This window comes from Nerophis ophidion, linkage group LG26, assembly GCF_033978795.1.
Source record: "Nerophis ophidion isolate RoL-2023_Sa linkage group LG26, RoL_Noph_v1.0, whole genome shotgun sequence".
Classification (NCBI taxonomy): domain Eukaryota; kingdom Metazoa; phylum Chordata; class Actinopteri; order Syngnathiformes; family Syngnathidae; genus Nerophis; species Nerophis ophidion.
Genome location: NC_084636.1, coordinates 34,791,434 through 34,809,230, shown reverse-complemented (window position 1 = coordinate 34,809,230; position 17,797 = coordinate 34,791,434). Strand labels below are relative to the sequence as shown.

Below are 17,797 nucleotides of genomic sequence, written 5' to 3'. Positions count from 1 at the left end.
TCAATATCATTGTGATATTCCCCCATAAACATTATGTTTTATCATCTCATCTCATGTATGAGATAGTCAATATCATTGTGATATTGTCCCATAAACAGCATGTTTTATCATCTCATCTCATGTATGAGATAGTCAATATCAAAGTGACATTGTCCCATAAACAGCATGTTTTATCATCTCATCTCATGTATGAGATAGTCAATATCATTGTGATATTCTCCCATAAACAGCATGTTTTATCATATCATCTCAGGTATGAGATAGTCAATATCATAGTGATATTGTCCCATAAACATCATGTTTTATCATCTCATCTCATGTAGGAGACAGTCAATATGATTGTGATATTCTGCCATAAACATCATGTTTTATCATCTCATCTCATGTATGAGATAGTCAATATCATTGTGATATTCTCCCATAAACAGCATGTTTTATCATATCATCTCAGGTATGAGATAGTCAATATCATAGTGATATTGTCCCATAAACATCATGTTTTATCATCTCATCTCATGTAGGAGACAGTCAATATGATTGTGATATTCTGCCATAAACATCATGTTTTATCATCTCATCTCATGTATGAGATAGTCAATATCATTGTGATATTGTCCCATAAACATCATGTTTTATCATCTCATGTATGAGATAGTCAATATCAATGTGATATTGTCCCATAATCATCATGTTTCATCATCTCATGTATGAGATAGTCAATATCAAAGTGATATTGTCCCATAAACAGCATGTTTTATCATCTCATCTCATGTATGAGATAGTTAATATCATTGTGATATTCTCCCATAAACAGCATGTTTTATCATATCATCTCATGTATGAGATAGTCAATATCATTGTGATATTCTCCCATAAACAGCATGTTTTATCATTTTATCTCATGTAGGAGATAGTCAATATAAAAGTGATATTCTGCCATAAACATCATGTTTTATCATTTCATCTCATGCATGGGACAATCCCCATCATCCGTCATGGTCTGACCTCATGCCTTCTCGTACAAACGTCATTTCCAACCTCAACTCATGGCGTCAGAAGAAGAGGGCTGGAGATGAGCCATGAGGGGGCTGTGAGAACTGAGGGGGTGTTGAGGTTCTTCCCCTGTGTGGCATCTGCACGGTGAGAAGTGACACCAGGCTGAGGAAGTGGAGGACATGACAGGAAGTCGCTAACTGACTTTTCTTTCACTGCTTGGCTGATTTGAAGTACTTCAGAGTACTGTGTACTCCCTCATGTACACGTAATACTACTCTCCTACTGGAGGTTGTTCTTTCCTGCAATATTCTACTCAACTTATCAAATACTGTGGGGAACACAGGCAGGTTTTACTACAAGACCTTGACTGAATATTTGTCAATGAAACACACTTTGATGTCAAAATGGTTTAGTAGAATATTGTACAATGAGTACTTAGTACTACTGCGTAAAAAACAGACTTTTTTTAAAGAATCGAGAGTAATGTTCACACATTGTTTACCAATTATGACAGTAACTTAGTTGGGGGGCCTTGGTTACATGTTGTGTATTTGTTACACACTACTTTGTACAACTGTGTATTTGTTACACACTACTTTGTACAACTGTGTATATGTTGCACACTACTTTGTACAACTGTGTATTTGTTACACACTACTTTGTACAACTGTGTATTTGTTACACACTACTTTGTACAACTGTGTATTTGTTACACACTACTTTGTACAACTGTGTATTTGTTACACACTACTTTGTACAACTGTGTATTTGTTACACACTACTTTGTACAACTGTGTATTTGTTACACACTACTTTAAACAACTGTGTATTTGCTACACACTACTTTGTACAACTGTGTATTTGTTACACACTACTTTGTACAACTACATATTTGTTACACACTACTTTGCACAACTGTGTATTTGTTACACACTACTTTGTACAACTGTGTATTTGCTACACACTACTTTGTACAACTGTGTGTATGTTACACACTACTTTGTACAACTGTGTATTTGTTACACACTACTTTGTACAACTGTGTATTTGTTACACACTACTTTGTACAACTGTGTATTTGTTACACACTACTTTGTAGAACTACATATTTGTTACACACTACTTTGTACAACTGTGTATTTGTTACACACTACTTTGTACAACTGTGTATTTGTTACACACTACTTTGTAGAACTACATATTTGTTACACACTACTTTGTACAACTGTGTATTTGCTACACACTACTTTGTACAACTGTGTATTTGTTACACACTACTTTGTACAACTGTATTTGCTACACACTACTTTGTACAACTGTGTATTTGTTACACACTACTTTGTACAACTACATATTTCGTTACACACTTCTTTGCACAACTACATATTTGCTACACACTACTTTGTACAACTGTGTATTTGCTACACACTACTTTGTACAACTGTGTATTTGTTACACACTACTTTGCACAACTGTGTATTTGTTACACACTACTTTGTACAACTGTATTTGCTACACACTACTTTGTACAACTGTGTATTTGTTACACACTACTTTGTACAACTACATATTTCGTTACACACTTCTTTGCACAACTACATATTTGCTACACACTACTTTGTACAACTACATATTTCGTTACACACTTCTTTGCACAACTACATATTTGCTACACACTACTTTGTACAACTGTGTATTTGCTACACACTACTTTGTACAACTGTGTATTTGTTACACAATACTTTGCACAACTGTGTATTTGTTACACACTACTTTGTACAACTGTGTATTTGTTACACACTACTTTGTACAACTACATATTTCGTTACACACTTCTTTGCACAACTACATATTTGTTACACACTACTTTGTACAACTATGTATTTGTTACACACTTCTTTGCACAACTACATATTTGTTACACACTACTTTGTACAACTGTGTATTTGTTACACACTACTTTGTATAACTACATATTTCGTTACACACTACTTTGTACAACTACATATTTCGTTACACACTTCTTTGCACAACTACATATTTGTTACACACTACTTTGTACAACTGTGTATTTGTTACACACTACTTTGTACAACTGTGTATTTGTTACACACTACTTTGTACAACTGTGTATTTGTTACACACTACTTTGTACAACTACATATTTCGTTACACACTACTTTGTACAACTACATATTTCGTTACACACTTCTTTGCACAACTACATATTTGTTACACACTACTTTGTACAACTGTGTATTTGTTACACACTACTTTGTACAACTTCATATTTGCTACACATTACTTTGAACAACTGTGTATTTGTTACACACTACTTTGTACAACTGTGTATTTGTTACACACTACTTTGTACAACTTCATATTTGCCGCACATTACTTTGAACAACTGTGTATTTGTTACACACTACTTTGTACAACTGTGTATTTGTTACACACTACTTTGTACAACTTCATATTTGCCGCACATTACTTTGAACAACTGCATATTTGTTTCACACTACTTAGTAGAAATGTGTATTTGTTACACACTACTTTGTACAACTGTGTATTTGTTACACACTACTTTGTACAACTGTGTATTTGTTACACACTACTTTGTACAACTGTGTATTTGTTACGCACTACTTTGTACAACTGTGTATTTGTTACACACTACTTTGTACAACTGTGTATTTGTTACACACTACTTTGTACAACTGTGTCTTTGTTTCACACTACTTTGTACAACTGTGTCTTTGTTGCACACTACTTTGTACAACTGTGTATTTGTTACACAATACTTTGTACAACTGTGTATTTGTTGCACACTACATTGTACAACTGTGTATTTGTTGCACACTACTTTGTACAACTATGTATTTGTTGCACACTACTTTGTACAACTGTGTATTTGTTGCACACTACTTTGTACAACTGTGTATTTGTTGCACACTACTTTGTACAACTGTGTATTTGTTGCACACTACTTTGTACAACTGTGTATTTGTTGCACACTACTTTGTACAACTGTGTATTTGTTGCACACTACTTTGTACAACTGTGTATTTGTTGCACACTACTTTGTACAACTGCATATTAGTTTCACACTACTTTGTACACATTTGTATTTGTTACACACTACTTTGGACACATGTGTATTTGTTACACACTACTTTGTACAACTGTGCATTTGTTACACACTACTTTGTACAATGCACATTTGTTACATGTAACTTTGTACAAATATGTACTTCTGTACTTATTACACACTACTTTGTACAAATGTGTACTTGTTACACACTACTTTGTACACATTTGTTACACACTACTATGAACACGCTTGTATTTGTTACACACTACTTTGTACAATTGTGTATTTGTTACATACTATACAAACGTGTATTTGTTACACACAACTTCGTACAAATGTGTATTTTTTACACAGTACTTCGTACAATAAGTGTTTGTTACACACTACTTTGTACAAATGCGTATTTGTTACCTACTATTTTTGTACAACTGTGTATTTGTTACACACTGTTTTGTACAAAAATGTATTTGCACTACTTTGCAAAAATGTGTGTGTTGTACAAACTTGTATTTGTTAAACACTACTTTGTACAAATGTGTATTTGTTGCACACTACTTTGCACAACTGCATATTTGTTTCACACTACTTAGTAGAAATGTGTATTTGTTACACACTACTTTGTACAAATGTGTATTTGTTACACACTACTTTGTACAAAGGTGTATTTGCTAGAGACAACTTTCACATTAGTTTGTAAAGTTGTGTGTCTTCCTCACAAAAGTTTGTAAAGAGGTGTCTTCTACAAACTAAATTGTAAAGTTGTGTGTCTTCCACACACTAGTTTGTAAGGTTGTGTCTTCCACACACTAGTTTGTAAAGTTGTGTGTCTTCCACACACTAATTTGTAAAGTCGTGTGTCTTCCACACACTCATTTGTAAAGTTGTGTGTCTTCCACACACTAGTTGGTAAAGTTGTGTGTCTTCCACACACTAGTTGGTAAAGTTGTGTGTCTTCCACACACTAGTTTGTAAAGTTGTGTGTTTTCCACACATTAGTTTGTAAACTTGTGTGGTTTTCCACACATTAGTTTGTAAACTTGTGTGTTTCACACACATTAGTTTGCAACGTTGTGTCTTTCATACACTAGTTTGCAAAGTTGTGCATCTTCCACACACTATTTTGTAAAGTTGTGTGTCTTCCACACACTAGTTTGTAAAGTTGTGTATCTTCCAGACAGTAGTTTTTAAAGTTGTGTGTCTTCCAGATACTAGTTTGTAAAGTTGTGTGTCTTCCACACACTAGTTTGTGAAGTTGAGTGTCTTCCACACAATAGTTTGTAAAGTTGTGTGTCCTCCCCACACTAGTTTGTAAAGTTGTGTGTCTTCCAGATACTAGTTTGTAAAGTTGTGTGTCTTCCACACACTAGTTTGTAAAGTTGTGTGTCCTCCCCACAAAAGTTTGTGAAGAGGTGTCTTCCACAAACTAAATTGTGAAGTTGTGTGTCTTCCACACACTAGTTTTTAAGGTTGTGTCTTCCACACACTAGTTTGTAAAGTTGTATGTCTTCCACACACTAATTTGTAAAGTCGTGTGTCTTCCACACACTAGTTGGTAAAGTTGTGTGTCTTCCACACACTAATTTGCAAAGTCGTGTGTCTTCCACAAGTTGGTAAAGGTTTGTTTCTTCCACACACTAGTTTGTAACATTGTGTCTTTCATACACTAGTTTGTAAAGTTGTGCATCTTCCACACACTGTTTTGTAAAGTTGTGTCTTCCACACACTAATTTTTAAAGGTGTGTGTCTTCCAGATACTAGTTTGTAAAGTTGTGTCTTCCACACACTAGTTTGTGAAGTTGAGTGTCTTCCACACAATAGTTTGTAAAGTTGTGTGTCCTCCCCACACTAGTTTGTAAAGTTGTGTGTCCTCCCCACACTAGTTTGTAAAGTTGTGTGTCTTCCAGATACTAGTTTGTAAAGTTGTGTGTCTTCCATACACTAGTTTGTAAAGTTGAGTGTCTTCCAGATACTAGTTTGTAAAGTTGTGTGTCTTCCAGATACTAGTTTGTAAAGTTGTGTGTCCTCCCCACACTAGTTTGTAAAGTTGTGTGTCCTCCCCACACTAGTTTGTAAAGTTGAGTGTGTTCCAGATACTAGTTTGTAAAGTTGTGTGTCTTCCACACACTAGTTTGTGAAGTTGAGTGTCTTCCACACACTAGTTTGTAAAGTTGTGTGTCCTACCCACACTAGTTTGTAAAGTTGTGTGTCTTCCAGATACTAGTTTGTAAAGTTGTGTGTCTTCCACACACTAGTTTGTAAAGTTGTGTGTCTTCCAGATACTAGTTTGTAAAGTTGTGTGTCTTCCACACACTAGTTTGTAAAGTTGTGTGTCCTCCCCACACCAGTTTGTAAAGTTGTGTGTCTTCCACACACTAGTTTGTTAAGTTGAGTGTCTTCCAGATACTAGTTTGTAAAGTTGTGTGTCTTCCACACACAACTTTACAAACTAGTATGTGTAATACCACACGTGTTTGTAAAGTTGTGTGTTTGTGTTAAGTGTGCGATTGCGTTTGGGGAAGGTAACATCCAAGAAGGGAACAGGAATTGTCGTTAATCACCTTGGTGTGCGTCCAATGGGGCGGGGCCAAGGTCTGTGATGCGTTCAGGGTCCCTGCGAGCGACCATGGCTTGCGTGCTCAGGTTGCCACCAGAGGGCGCCATGTGGGGGGCCCGAGTCGGCACAGGACAGGAAGTTGACCAGCAAAGCCAAGTCGCTGGGACATTGGTCCTCTTCTGGCGTCTCCCAGCCTGCGCTCGCCTCCGCCTCCGCCTCCGCCTCCGCCGTCACTGTCCTTCCTGCTGAAGCTGAGGCTGCCGTCAGCTGAGGTGCGTAACCGTCTGCCATTGTGGCCACGGCTGTGGCTGTGAATGTGGGCGCCTCGTCATGGACGCTGGGGTGCAGCTCGTCCTGGGAAACACAGCTGATGGGGGACAGCGGCGGGTCCTTGTCAAGACTGGAGAAGGACAGCTCACTCTGGTCCAGCTGGACACACAACATTGTGTATCAATTACGATACAAGTCATGTTTCACATATACAGCATATTCAATGTGTGTCAATTATGATACAGGTCATGTTTCAAATGTACACAAAATTCATTGTGTATCAATTATGATACATGTCATGCTACACAATATTAATTGTCTCTTTTATGATACAAGTCATGCTTGACATGTACACAACATGCATTGTGTATCATTTATGACACAAGTCATGTACACAACTTTCTTTGTGTATCAATTATGATACAAGTCATGTTTCATAAGTACACACATATTTGTTGTGTATCAATTATAGTACAAGTCATGCTTCATATGGACCCAAACATTTATTGTGTATCAATTCTGATACAAGTCTTGTTTTCCGTCTACTTTCATTGTGTATCAAATATGATACAAGTCTTGGACACCAACATTCATTGGGTATCAATTATGATACCCAATGGATGTATCAAGTATGACACATATGCACAAAATAATTGTGTATCAATTATGATACAAGTCATGATTCACATGTACACAAACATTCATTGTGTATCAATTATGATACCCAATGAATGTTGTATCAAGTATGATACATATGCACAAATTAATTGTGTATCAATTATGACACAAGTCGTGCTTCACATGGACACCAACATTCATTGGGTATAAATTATGATACCCAATGAATGTTGTATCAAGTATGATACATATGCACAAATTAATTGTGTATCAATTATGATACAAGTCATGATTCACATGTACACAACTTTCTTTGTGTATCAATTATGATACAAGTCATGTTTCATAAGTACACACATATTTGTTGTGTATCAATTATGATACAAGTCATGCTTCATATGGACACAAACATTTATTGTGTATCAATTGTGATACAAGTCTTGTTTTCCATGTACTTTCATTGTGTATCAAATATGATACAAGTCGTGCTTCACATGGACACCAACATTCATTGGGTATCAATTATGATACCCAATGAATGTTGTATCAATTATACATATGCACAAATTAATTGTGTATCAATTATGACACAAGTCGTGCTTCACATGGACACCAACATTCATTGGGTATCAATTATTATACCCAATGAATGTTGTATCAAGTATGATACATATGCACAAATTGTGTATCAATTATGATACAAGTCATGATTCACATGTACACAACTTTCTTTGTGTATCAATTATGATACAAGTCATGTTTCATAAGTACACAAATATTTGTTGTGTATCAATTATGATACAAGTCATGCTTCATATGGACACAAATATTTATTGTGTATCAATTGTGGTACAAGTCTTGTTTTCCATGTACTTTCATTGTGTATCAAATATGACACAAGTCGTGCTTCACATGGACACCAACATTCATTGTGTATCAATTATGATACCCAATGAATGTTGTATAAAGTATGATTCATATGCACAAATTGTGTATCAAATATGATACAAGTCTTGCTTCAAATGGACACCAACATTCATTGTGTATCAATTATGATACCCAATGAATGTTGTATCAAGTATGATACATATGCACAAATTAATTGTGTATCAATTATGATACAAGTCATGATTCACATGTACACAACTTTCTTTGTGTATCAATTATGATACAAGTCATGTTTCATAAGTACACACATATTTGTTGTGTACCAATTATGATACAAGTCATGCTTCATATGGACACAAACATTTATTGTGTATCAATTGTGATACAAGTCTTGTTTTCCATGTACTTTCATTGTGTATCAAATATGACACAAGTCGTGCTTCACATGGACACCAACATTCATTGGGTATCAATTATGATACCCAATGAATGTTGTATCAAGTATGATACATATGCACAAAATAATTGTGTATCAATTATGATACAAGTCATGATTCACATGTACACAAACATTCATTGTGTATCAATTATGATACAAGACACGCTTGTACACAAACATTCATTGTGTATCAATTATGATACAGGTCACGCTCACATGGACACCAACATTCACTGAGTATCAATTATGATATACGTGTACAGTATATACACATATTTACTGTATATATGATTAAATATATTTAATATAGATATTTATGGAGTATTAAAATACATATTATTTTTATGTTTATTTTATTATTACAATCATTGGTCTTGTCACAAAAAATAAAAACATTGAATACAAATATTCTCCAATTTAATTATTTTCCCCTTTAAAAATATTTAGTCATATACTTTATTAATAATGAATAAAGTGGATTATAAATCATGACATGTAATACTAAAAACTGCATATGTTACTTCTTCGTTATGTTATATGTGCCATAAAGTTGGTACCTAATGAAGTATATGTTGACACAGCAGTAATTGTAAAGAAGTACACAGTAGTAATTGTTATAAAGTACCTGTAGTAATTGTTATGAAGTACCTGTAGTAGTAATTGTTATAAAGTACCTGTAGTAATAATTGTTATAAAGTACCTGTAGTAATAATTGTTATAAAGTACCTGTAGTAATAATTGTTATGAAGTACCTGTAGTAATAATTGTTATAAAGTACCTGTAGTAGTAATTGTTATAAAGTACCTGTAGTAATAATTGTTATAAAGTACCTGTAGTAGTAATTGTTATAAAGTACCTGTAGTAATAATTGTTATAAAGTACCTGTAGTAATAATTGTTATAAAGTACCTGTAGTAGTAATTGTTATAAAGTACCTGTAGTAATAATTGTTATAAAGTACCTGTTGTAGTAATTGTTATAAAGTACCTGTAGTAATAATTGTTATGAAGTACCTGTAGTAGTAATTGTTATAAAGTACCTGTAGTAATAATTGTTATAAAGTACCTGTAGTAATAATTGTTATAAAGTACCTGTAGTAATAATTGTTATGAAATACCTGTAGTAATAATTGTTAAAAATTACCAGGAGTAGTATTTGTTAAAAAGTACTCGTAGTAGTAATAGTTATAAAGTACCTGCAGTAGTTTTATGACTCGGCTGTTTTCGGCTTTGGGCAACTTTCCACTCAACCAATCAGGAGCCCAGGATGGACATTCCTCTTTGATCCTGATCACACACAAACACAACATACACTAAATACACAACATGCACTAAATACACAACATAGACTAAATACACAATGTAGACTAAAGACGCAACATGCACTAAAGACAGCACATTCACTAAATACCCAGCATGCACTAAATACAAAACAGACTAAATACACAACATGCATTAAATACACAACATGCACTTAATACAAAACAGACTAAATACACAACATGCACTAAATACACAACATGCACTAAATACAAAACAGACTAAATACACAACATTCACTAAATACACAACATCAACTAAATACAAAACATGCACTAAATACACAACATCAACTAAATACACAACATGGACTAAATATGCAACATAGACTCAATACACAATATAGACTAAAATACACAAAATATACTAAATACACAACATAGACTAAAATACACAACGTAGACTAAAGACACAACATGCACTAAAGACAGTACATCCACTAAATACACAACATGCACTAAATACACAACATGTACTAAATACCCAACATGCACTAAATACACAACATGCACTAAATTCACAACATCAACAAAATACACAACATGGACTAAATATGCAACATAGACTAAAATACACAACATAAACTAAATACACCACATAGACTAAATACACATCATACACTAAATACACAACATAGACTAAATACACAACATAAACTAAATACACAACATAGACTAAATACACATCATACATTAAATACACAACATAGACTAAATATGCAACATAGACTAAATACACAATATAGACTAAAATACACAAAATATACTAAATACACAACATAGACTAAAATACACAACGTAGACTAAAGACGCAACATGCACTAAAGACAGTACATCCACTAAATACACAACATGCACTAAATACACAACATGTACTAAATACCCAACATCAACTAAATACACAACATGCACTAAATACACAACATGCACTAAATTCACAACATCAACAAAATACACAACATGGACTAAATATGCAACATAGACTAAAATACACAACATAAACTAAATACACAACATAGACTAAATACACATCATACACTAAATTCACAACATAGACTAAATACACATCATACACTAAATACACAACATAAACTAAGTACACAACATAAACTAAATACACAACATAGACTAAATACACATCATACACTAAATACACAACATAGACTAAATACACATCATACATTAAATACACAACATACACTAAATACACAACATAGACTAAATACACATCATACACTAAATACACAACATACACTAAATACACTTCATACATTAAATACACAACATACACTAAATACACAACATAGACTAAATACACATCATACACTAAATACACAACATACACTAAATACACAACATAGACTAAATACACATCATACATTAAATACACAACATACACTAAATACACAACATAGACTAAATACACATCATACACTAAATACACAACATAGACTAAATACACATTATACATTAAATACACAACATAGACTAAATACACAACATAGACTAAATACACAACATAGACTAAATACACAACATAGACTAAGTACACAACATAGACTAAGTACACATCATACACTAAATACACAACATACACTAAAGACACAACATAGACTAAATACACAACATAGACTAAGTACACATCATACACTAAATACACAACGTGCACTAAATACACAACATAGACTAAGTACACATCATACACTAAATACACAACGTGCACTAAATACACAAGACAGATACAAAGAAAAAATCAAAACGAATAAATATAAAAACACAAAATGAAAAAATACACAAAATGGACAAAAAACACTAATGACAGAAAATGCAGAGAATAAATCAAATACACAACATTTAAAAATACACAGAATACACACTTGTGGTTGGAACAGAGGAGAGACAAAAGTTTTGGGACACTAGTACCTGGGTCTCACACAGCGCCAACAGAAGACCTGGACCCCGACGGCACTGAAAACCACAACCATGAAGACCAGGACGCTCAGTCCAGCTGGCAAAACACACAATCATTACAATATGATCACGTTGGAAGAGGGCGTGGCTACTGTTCGACACAACAATTCATCATTGACAAGTAGAAGATGCTCAAAGGGGGCGTGGCTACTGTATGACAGAACAATTCATCATTGACAAGTAGAATATGCTCAAAGGGGGCGTGGCTACTGTATGACAGAACAATTCATCATTGACAAGTAGAATATGGTCAAAGGGGGCGTGGCTACTGTATGACAGGACAATTCATCATTGACAAATAGAACAGGGTCAAAAGGGGCGTGGCTACTGTACAACTTAATAATTCATCATTGACTGATAGAATTTGGTCAGAGGGGGCGTGGCTACTGCATGACTCAATAAGTCATCATTGACAAGTAGAATATGGTCAAAGGGGGCGTGGCTACTGTACGACAGAACAATTCATCATTGCCAAGTAGAATATGGTCAAAGAGGGCGTGGCTACTGTACAACTTAATAATTCATCCTTGACTTGTAGAATTTGGTAAAAATGGGCGTGGCTACTGTACGACAGAACAATTCATCATTGACAAGTAGAATATGGTCAAAGGGGGCGTGGCTACTGTACGACACAACAATTCATCATTGACAAGTAGAATATGGTCAAAGGGGGCGTGGCTACTGTACAACAGAACAATTGATCATTGACAAGTAGAATATGGTCAAAGGGGGCGTGGCTACTGTACGACAACAATTCATCATTGACAAGTAGAATATGGTCAAAGGGGGCGTGGCAACAGTACGACAACAATTCATCATTGACAAGTAGAATCTGGTCAAAGGGGGCGTGGCTACTGTACGACACAACAATTCATTATTGACAAGTAGAATATGGTCAAAGGGGGCGTGGCTACTGTACAACAGAAATATTCATCATTGACAAGTAGAATATGGTCAAAGGGGGCGTGGCAAAAGTACGACAACAATTCATCATTGACAAGTAGAATATGGTCAAAGGGGGCGTGGCTACTGTACGACACAACAATTCATCATTGACAAGTAGAATATGGTCAAAGGGGGCGTGGCTACTGTACAACACAACAATTCATCATTGACAAGTAGAATATGGTCAAAGGGGGCGTGGCAACAGTACGACAACAATTCATCATTGACTGGTAGAATTTGGTCAAAGGGGGCGTGGTTACTGCATGACTTAATAAATCATAATTGACAAGTAGAATATGGTCAAAGGGGCGTGGCTACTTCATGACTCAATAAGTCATCATTGACAAGTAGAATATGGTCAAAGGGGCGTGGCTACTATACAACTTAATAATTCATCACTGATCAGTAGAACGTGAATATGGTCAAAGGGGTGTGGCTACTGTATGACATAATATTTCATCTCTGACTAATAGAATATGAATATGGTAAAAAAGGGCGTGGCTGCTTTATGACTCAATAATTCATCATTGATAAGTAGAATATGGTCAAAGGGGTGTGGCTACTGTAAGACTTAATTCATCATTGACAAGTAGAATATGGTCAAAGGGGGCGTGGTTACTCTACAACTTAATAATTCATAATTGACAAGTCGAATATGGTCAAAGCGGGCGTGATTACTGTATGACTTAATAAATCATTATTGACTAGCAGAATATGAATATGGTCAAAGGGGGCGTGGCTACTGTTTGATTTAATTAATCATTGACTCGTATAATATGAATATTGTAAAAAGGGGCGTGGCTATTGTACAACTTAATAGTTTATCATTGACAAGTAAAATATGGTCAAAGGGGCGTGGCTACTGTAAGACAGTAATTCCTCATTGACTAGTGTTGACTAGTAGAATATGAATATGGTAAAACGGGGCGTGGTTACTGTATGACACAATAATTCATCATTAACTAGTAGAATATGAATATGGTAAAAGGGGGCGTAGCTACTGTATGACACAATAATTAATCATTAACTAGTAGAATATGAACACGGTAAAAGAGGCGTGGCTACTTTACAACTTAATAATTCATTGACAAGTAGAATATGGTCAAAGGGGCGTGGCTACTGTAAGACAATAATTCATCATTGACTAGTAGAATATGAATATTGTAATAGGGGGCGTGGCTACTGTTTGACTTAATTAATCATTGACTCATGTATGACTATGGTAAAAAAAGGGGCGTGGCTATTGTAAGACAATACCTCATCATTGACACGTATAATATGAATATGGTAAAAAGGGGCGTGGCTAATTTACAACTTAATTCAGCATTTTACAAGTAGAATATGGTCAAAAGGGGCGTGGCTACTGTAAGACAATAACTCATCATTGACGAGTAGAATATGAATATAGTAAAAAAGGGGCGTGGCAGACCTGCAGGGTCCACAGGCTGAGAGGAGACCAGGTTCCCACGCGGACCTTCTCCAGCCGACGTGGACGCGGACATCTGGACAAAGACAAGTCCATTAGGACAGTCCAGCCATGTCTCTCTGGACCCCGGCGCACTCATGGTCACTGCAACAAGCCACAATTATCCATGCAAATATATGCAAATACATGTGATAGATGCAAATATATGCAATACATGCAAACACCTGCAATACATACAAATACATGCAAATATATGGAATACATGCAACTACATGTAAAACATGCAACTATATGTTACACATGCAAATATATGTAATACTGTACATGAAACTATATGCAATACATGCACATTTATGTAACACATGCACATATATGTAACACATGCAAAGATATGTAATATATACAGATATATGTAACACATGCAAATATAATTAATGCATGCAAATAAATGTAATACATGCAATTATATGCAATACATGCACATATATATATATATATAATACATACTTATATATGTAATGCTTGCAAATGTATGTAATACATGCACGCAGAATTACATGCAATACATGCAAATATATGCGATACATGCAAATGTGAGGCTTAGTTTTTAAGATATATGTGTATATATATATATATATATATATATATACATATATACGTGGGGCGGCATAGCTCGGTTGGTAGAGTGGCCGTGTCAGCAACTTGAGGGTTGCAGGTTCGATTCCCGCTTGTGCCATCCTAGTTACTGCCGTTGTGTCCTTGGGCAAGACACTTTACCCACCTGCTCCCAGTGCCACCCACACTGGTTTAAATGTAACTTAGATATTGGGTTTCACTATGTAAAGCGCTTTGAGTCACTTGAGAAAAGCGCTATATAAATATAATTCACTTCATATATGAAAAAAATATATATATACATTTATATATACATACATACATACAGTACATACATAAATATATATATATATATATATGTATATATATATATATTAGGGGTGTAACGGTACACAACATTTTTGGTTCGGTACGTACCTCGGTTCAGAGGTCACAGTTCGGTTCAGTTTCGGTACAGTAAGAAAACAACAAAATATAAATTTTTGGGATTATTTATTTAACAAATTTGCTAAATCTTCCACCAAAAATATTTTTCTTAGTGGAATATTTGATGAGAAGTAATCGGAAACTTGGATAGGTCAATAATTCATAATAACATTGATTTTGATTATATATGCAATACATGCACATATATATATATATAATACATACTTATATATGTAATGCTTGCAAATATATGTAATACATGCACGCAGAATTACATGTAATACATGCAAATATATGCGATACATGCAAATGTGAGGCTTAGTTTTTAAGATATATGTGTGTGTATATATATACATACACATATATATATACATATATATGTGTATGTATGAAAAAAAAATATATATACATTTATATATACATACATACATAAATATATATATCCATCCATCCATCCATCTTCTTCCGCTTATCCGAGGTCGGGTCGCGGGGGCAACAGCCTAAGCAGGTAAACCCAGACTTCCCTCTCCCCAGCCACTTCGTCTAGCTCTTCCCGGGGGATCCCGAGGCGTTCCCAGGCCAGCCGGGAGACATAGTCTTCCCAACGTGTCCTGGATCTTCCTCGTTTCGCGCGCTCGGCTCGCGCTATTGTTTGGACTTGTGAGCTCTACCCTTGCTAACTTTAGCTTCCTGCTATCCGTGCATTGGCACACTTTTATTCTACCCCTTTGTACTAGTGTTCTTTTGTTGTAATTATAACTAAAACTTGCTCCTACCTTCACTCCTGCCTGATCCGGTCCTTTGGCATCGAGAGGTCGACACCTCCGCGCATCGCCATGCGTTCCTCACGTAACAATCAGGTCTATCACAGCCCAGTCGTTGCTAGCATGCCATGTGTTGTTGTTTCGTCGATTGATTGAAACTTTTATTAGTAGATTGCACAGTACAGTACATATTCCGTACAATTGTCCACTAAATGTTAACACCCCAATAAGTTTTTCAACTTGTTTAAGTCGGGGTCCATGTAAATCAATTCATGGTGCCTCGGTGTGCATTGTTTACACAACGTGCGTTGCGCTACTTAATATGTCCGTGTCGTTCGGTTCACCTCCGATCCGAACCGAAACCCCCGTACTGAAACGGTTCAATACAAATACACGTACCGTTACACCCCTTATATATATATATATATATATATATATATATATATATATATATATATATGTGTGTGTGTGTGTGTGTGTGTGTGTGTGTGTATATACATTGATATTGACCTGATGGTGGAGATTGTGGCGTGTGCAGATAAATGCTGTAGTTTGTGAAGAATCCTCGCTGCTGCTCTACAGCGGGATCCTCCCACTGGATGTGGATCCGTCCTTTCTTGTGGACCACAACGGACACAAGAGGACCAGCAACTGGTTCTGAAACAATACGTGTGCGGAGAATTTGTAAATTAGTAGGACGTGTGTTTGATAATCTATCATCTTTGTGATTTGTTGGCTTTGAGAGAACTTCAGTCTTCTCATGACGTCATGAAGAAGCAGGCTTCACTACACCTTTTAATGGGAACTACAGACGTGTGACTTGTAGATTTCATCATGCTCTTCAGCCTAGCATGATGCTAAAATGTAGTTATTACACACTGCATTGGGGTACAACATGGATTCATAACTTCATAACCTCATCCATATCATAATCTATAACTTAATCAATAACCCAATCTATTACTTCATCCATAACCATAACTTCATCCATAACTTAATTCGTGATTTCGACCACAACCATGTCCATAACTTCATCCATAACTTCATCCATAACCTCATCCATAACTTCATCCTTAACCTCATCCATAACTTCATCCATCACTTTATCGTTAACCTAATCCATGATTTAATCCAAAACATCATCCATAACTTCATCCTTTACCTCATCCATGACTTCATCCATAACCTCATCCATAACTTCATCCATAACCTCATCCTTAACCTCATCGATAACTTCATTCATAACTTCATCCTTAACCTCATCCATAACTTCATCCATCACTTTATCGTTAACCTAATCCATGATTTAATCCAAAACATCATCCATAACTTCATCCTTTACCTCATCCATGACTTCATCCATAACCTCATCCATAACTTCATCCATAACCTCATCCTTAACCTCATCCATAACTTTATCCTTATACTCATCCATAACTTCATCCATAACCTCATCCATAACTTCATGCATATCATC

The 17,797-nt window shown here is 35.3% G+C and overlaps 1 protein-coding gene across 6 annotated transcripts in view; it reads right to left on the bottom strand.

Moving 5' to 3' along the window:
- Positions 1 to 515: 515 nt before the first annotated feature.
- The window catches only part of LOC133543556 (interleukin-12 receptor subunit beta-2-like), a 57,179-nt gene continuing 39,897 nt past the window's right edge, over positions 516 to 17,797 (bottom strand). For 2 of the 6 annotated variants that reach the window (XM_061888186.1, XM_061888188.1), the window contains 6 exons: positions 16,831 to 16,977; positions 14,519 to 14,659; positions 12,097 to 12,181; positions 10,051 to 10,141; positions 6,646 to 7,070; positions 517 to 1,158 (listed from right to left, as the gene is read on the bottom strand). In XM_061888186.1, the coding sequence (XP_061744170.1) occupies positions 6,690 to 7,070; positions 10,051 to 10,141; positions 12,097 to 12,181; positions 14,519 to 14,659; positions 16,831 to 16,977 (845 nt within the window). In that variant the 3' untranslated portion in view covers positions 517 to 1,158; positions 6,646 to 6,689. Of the gene's footprint in view, positions 1,159 to 6,645; positions 7,071 to 10,050; positions 10,142 to 12,096; positions 12,182 to 14,518; positions 14,660 to 16,830; positions 16,978 to 17,797 lie in introns of those variants that run through there. The other 4 variants (XM_061888189.1, XM_061888187.1, XR_009804403.1 and 1 more) reach the window with 4 other exon arrangements.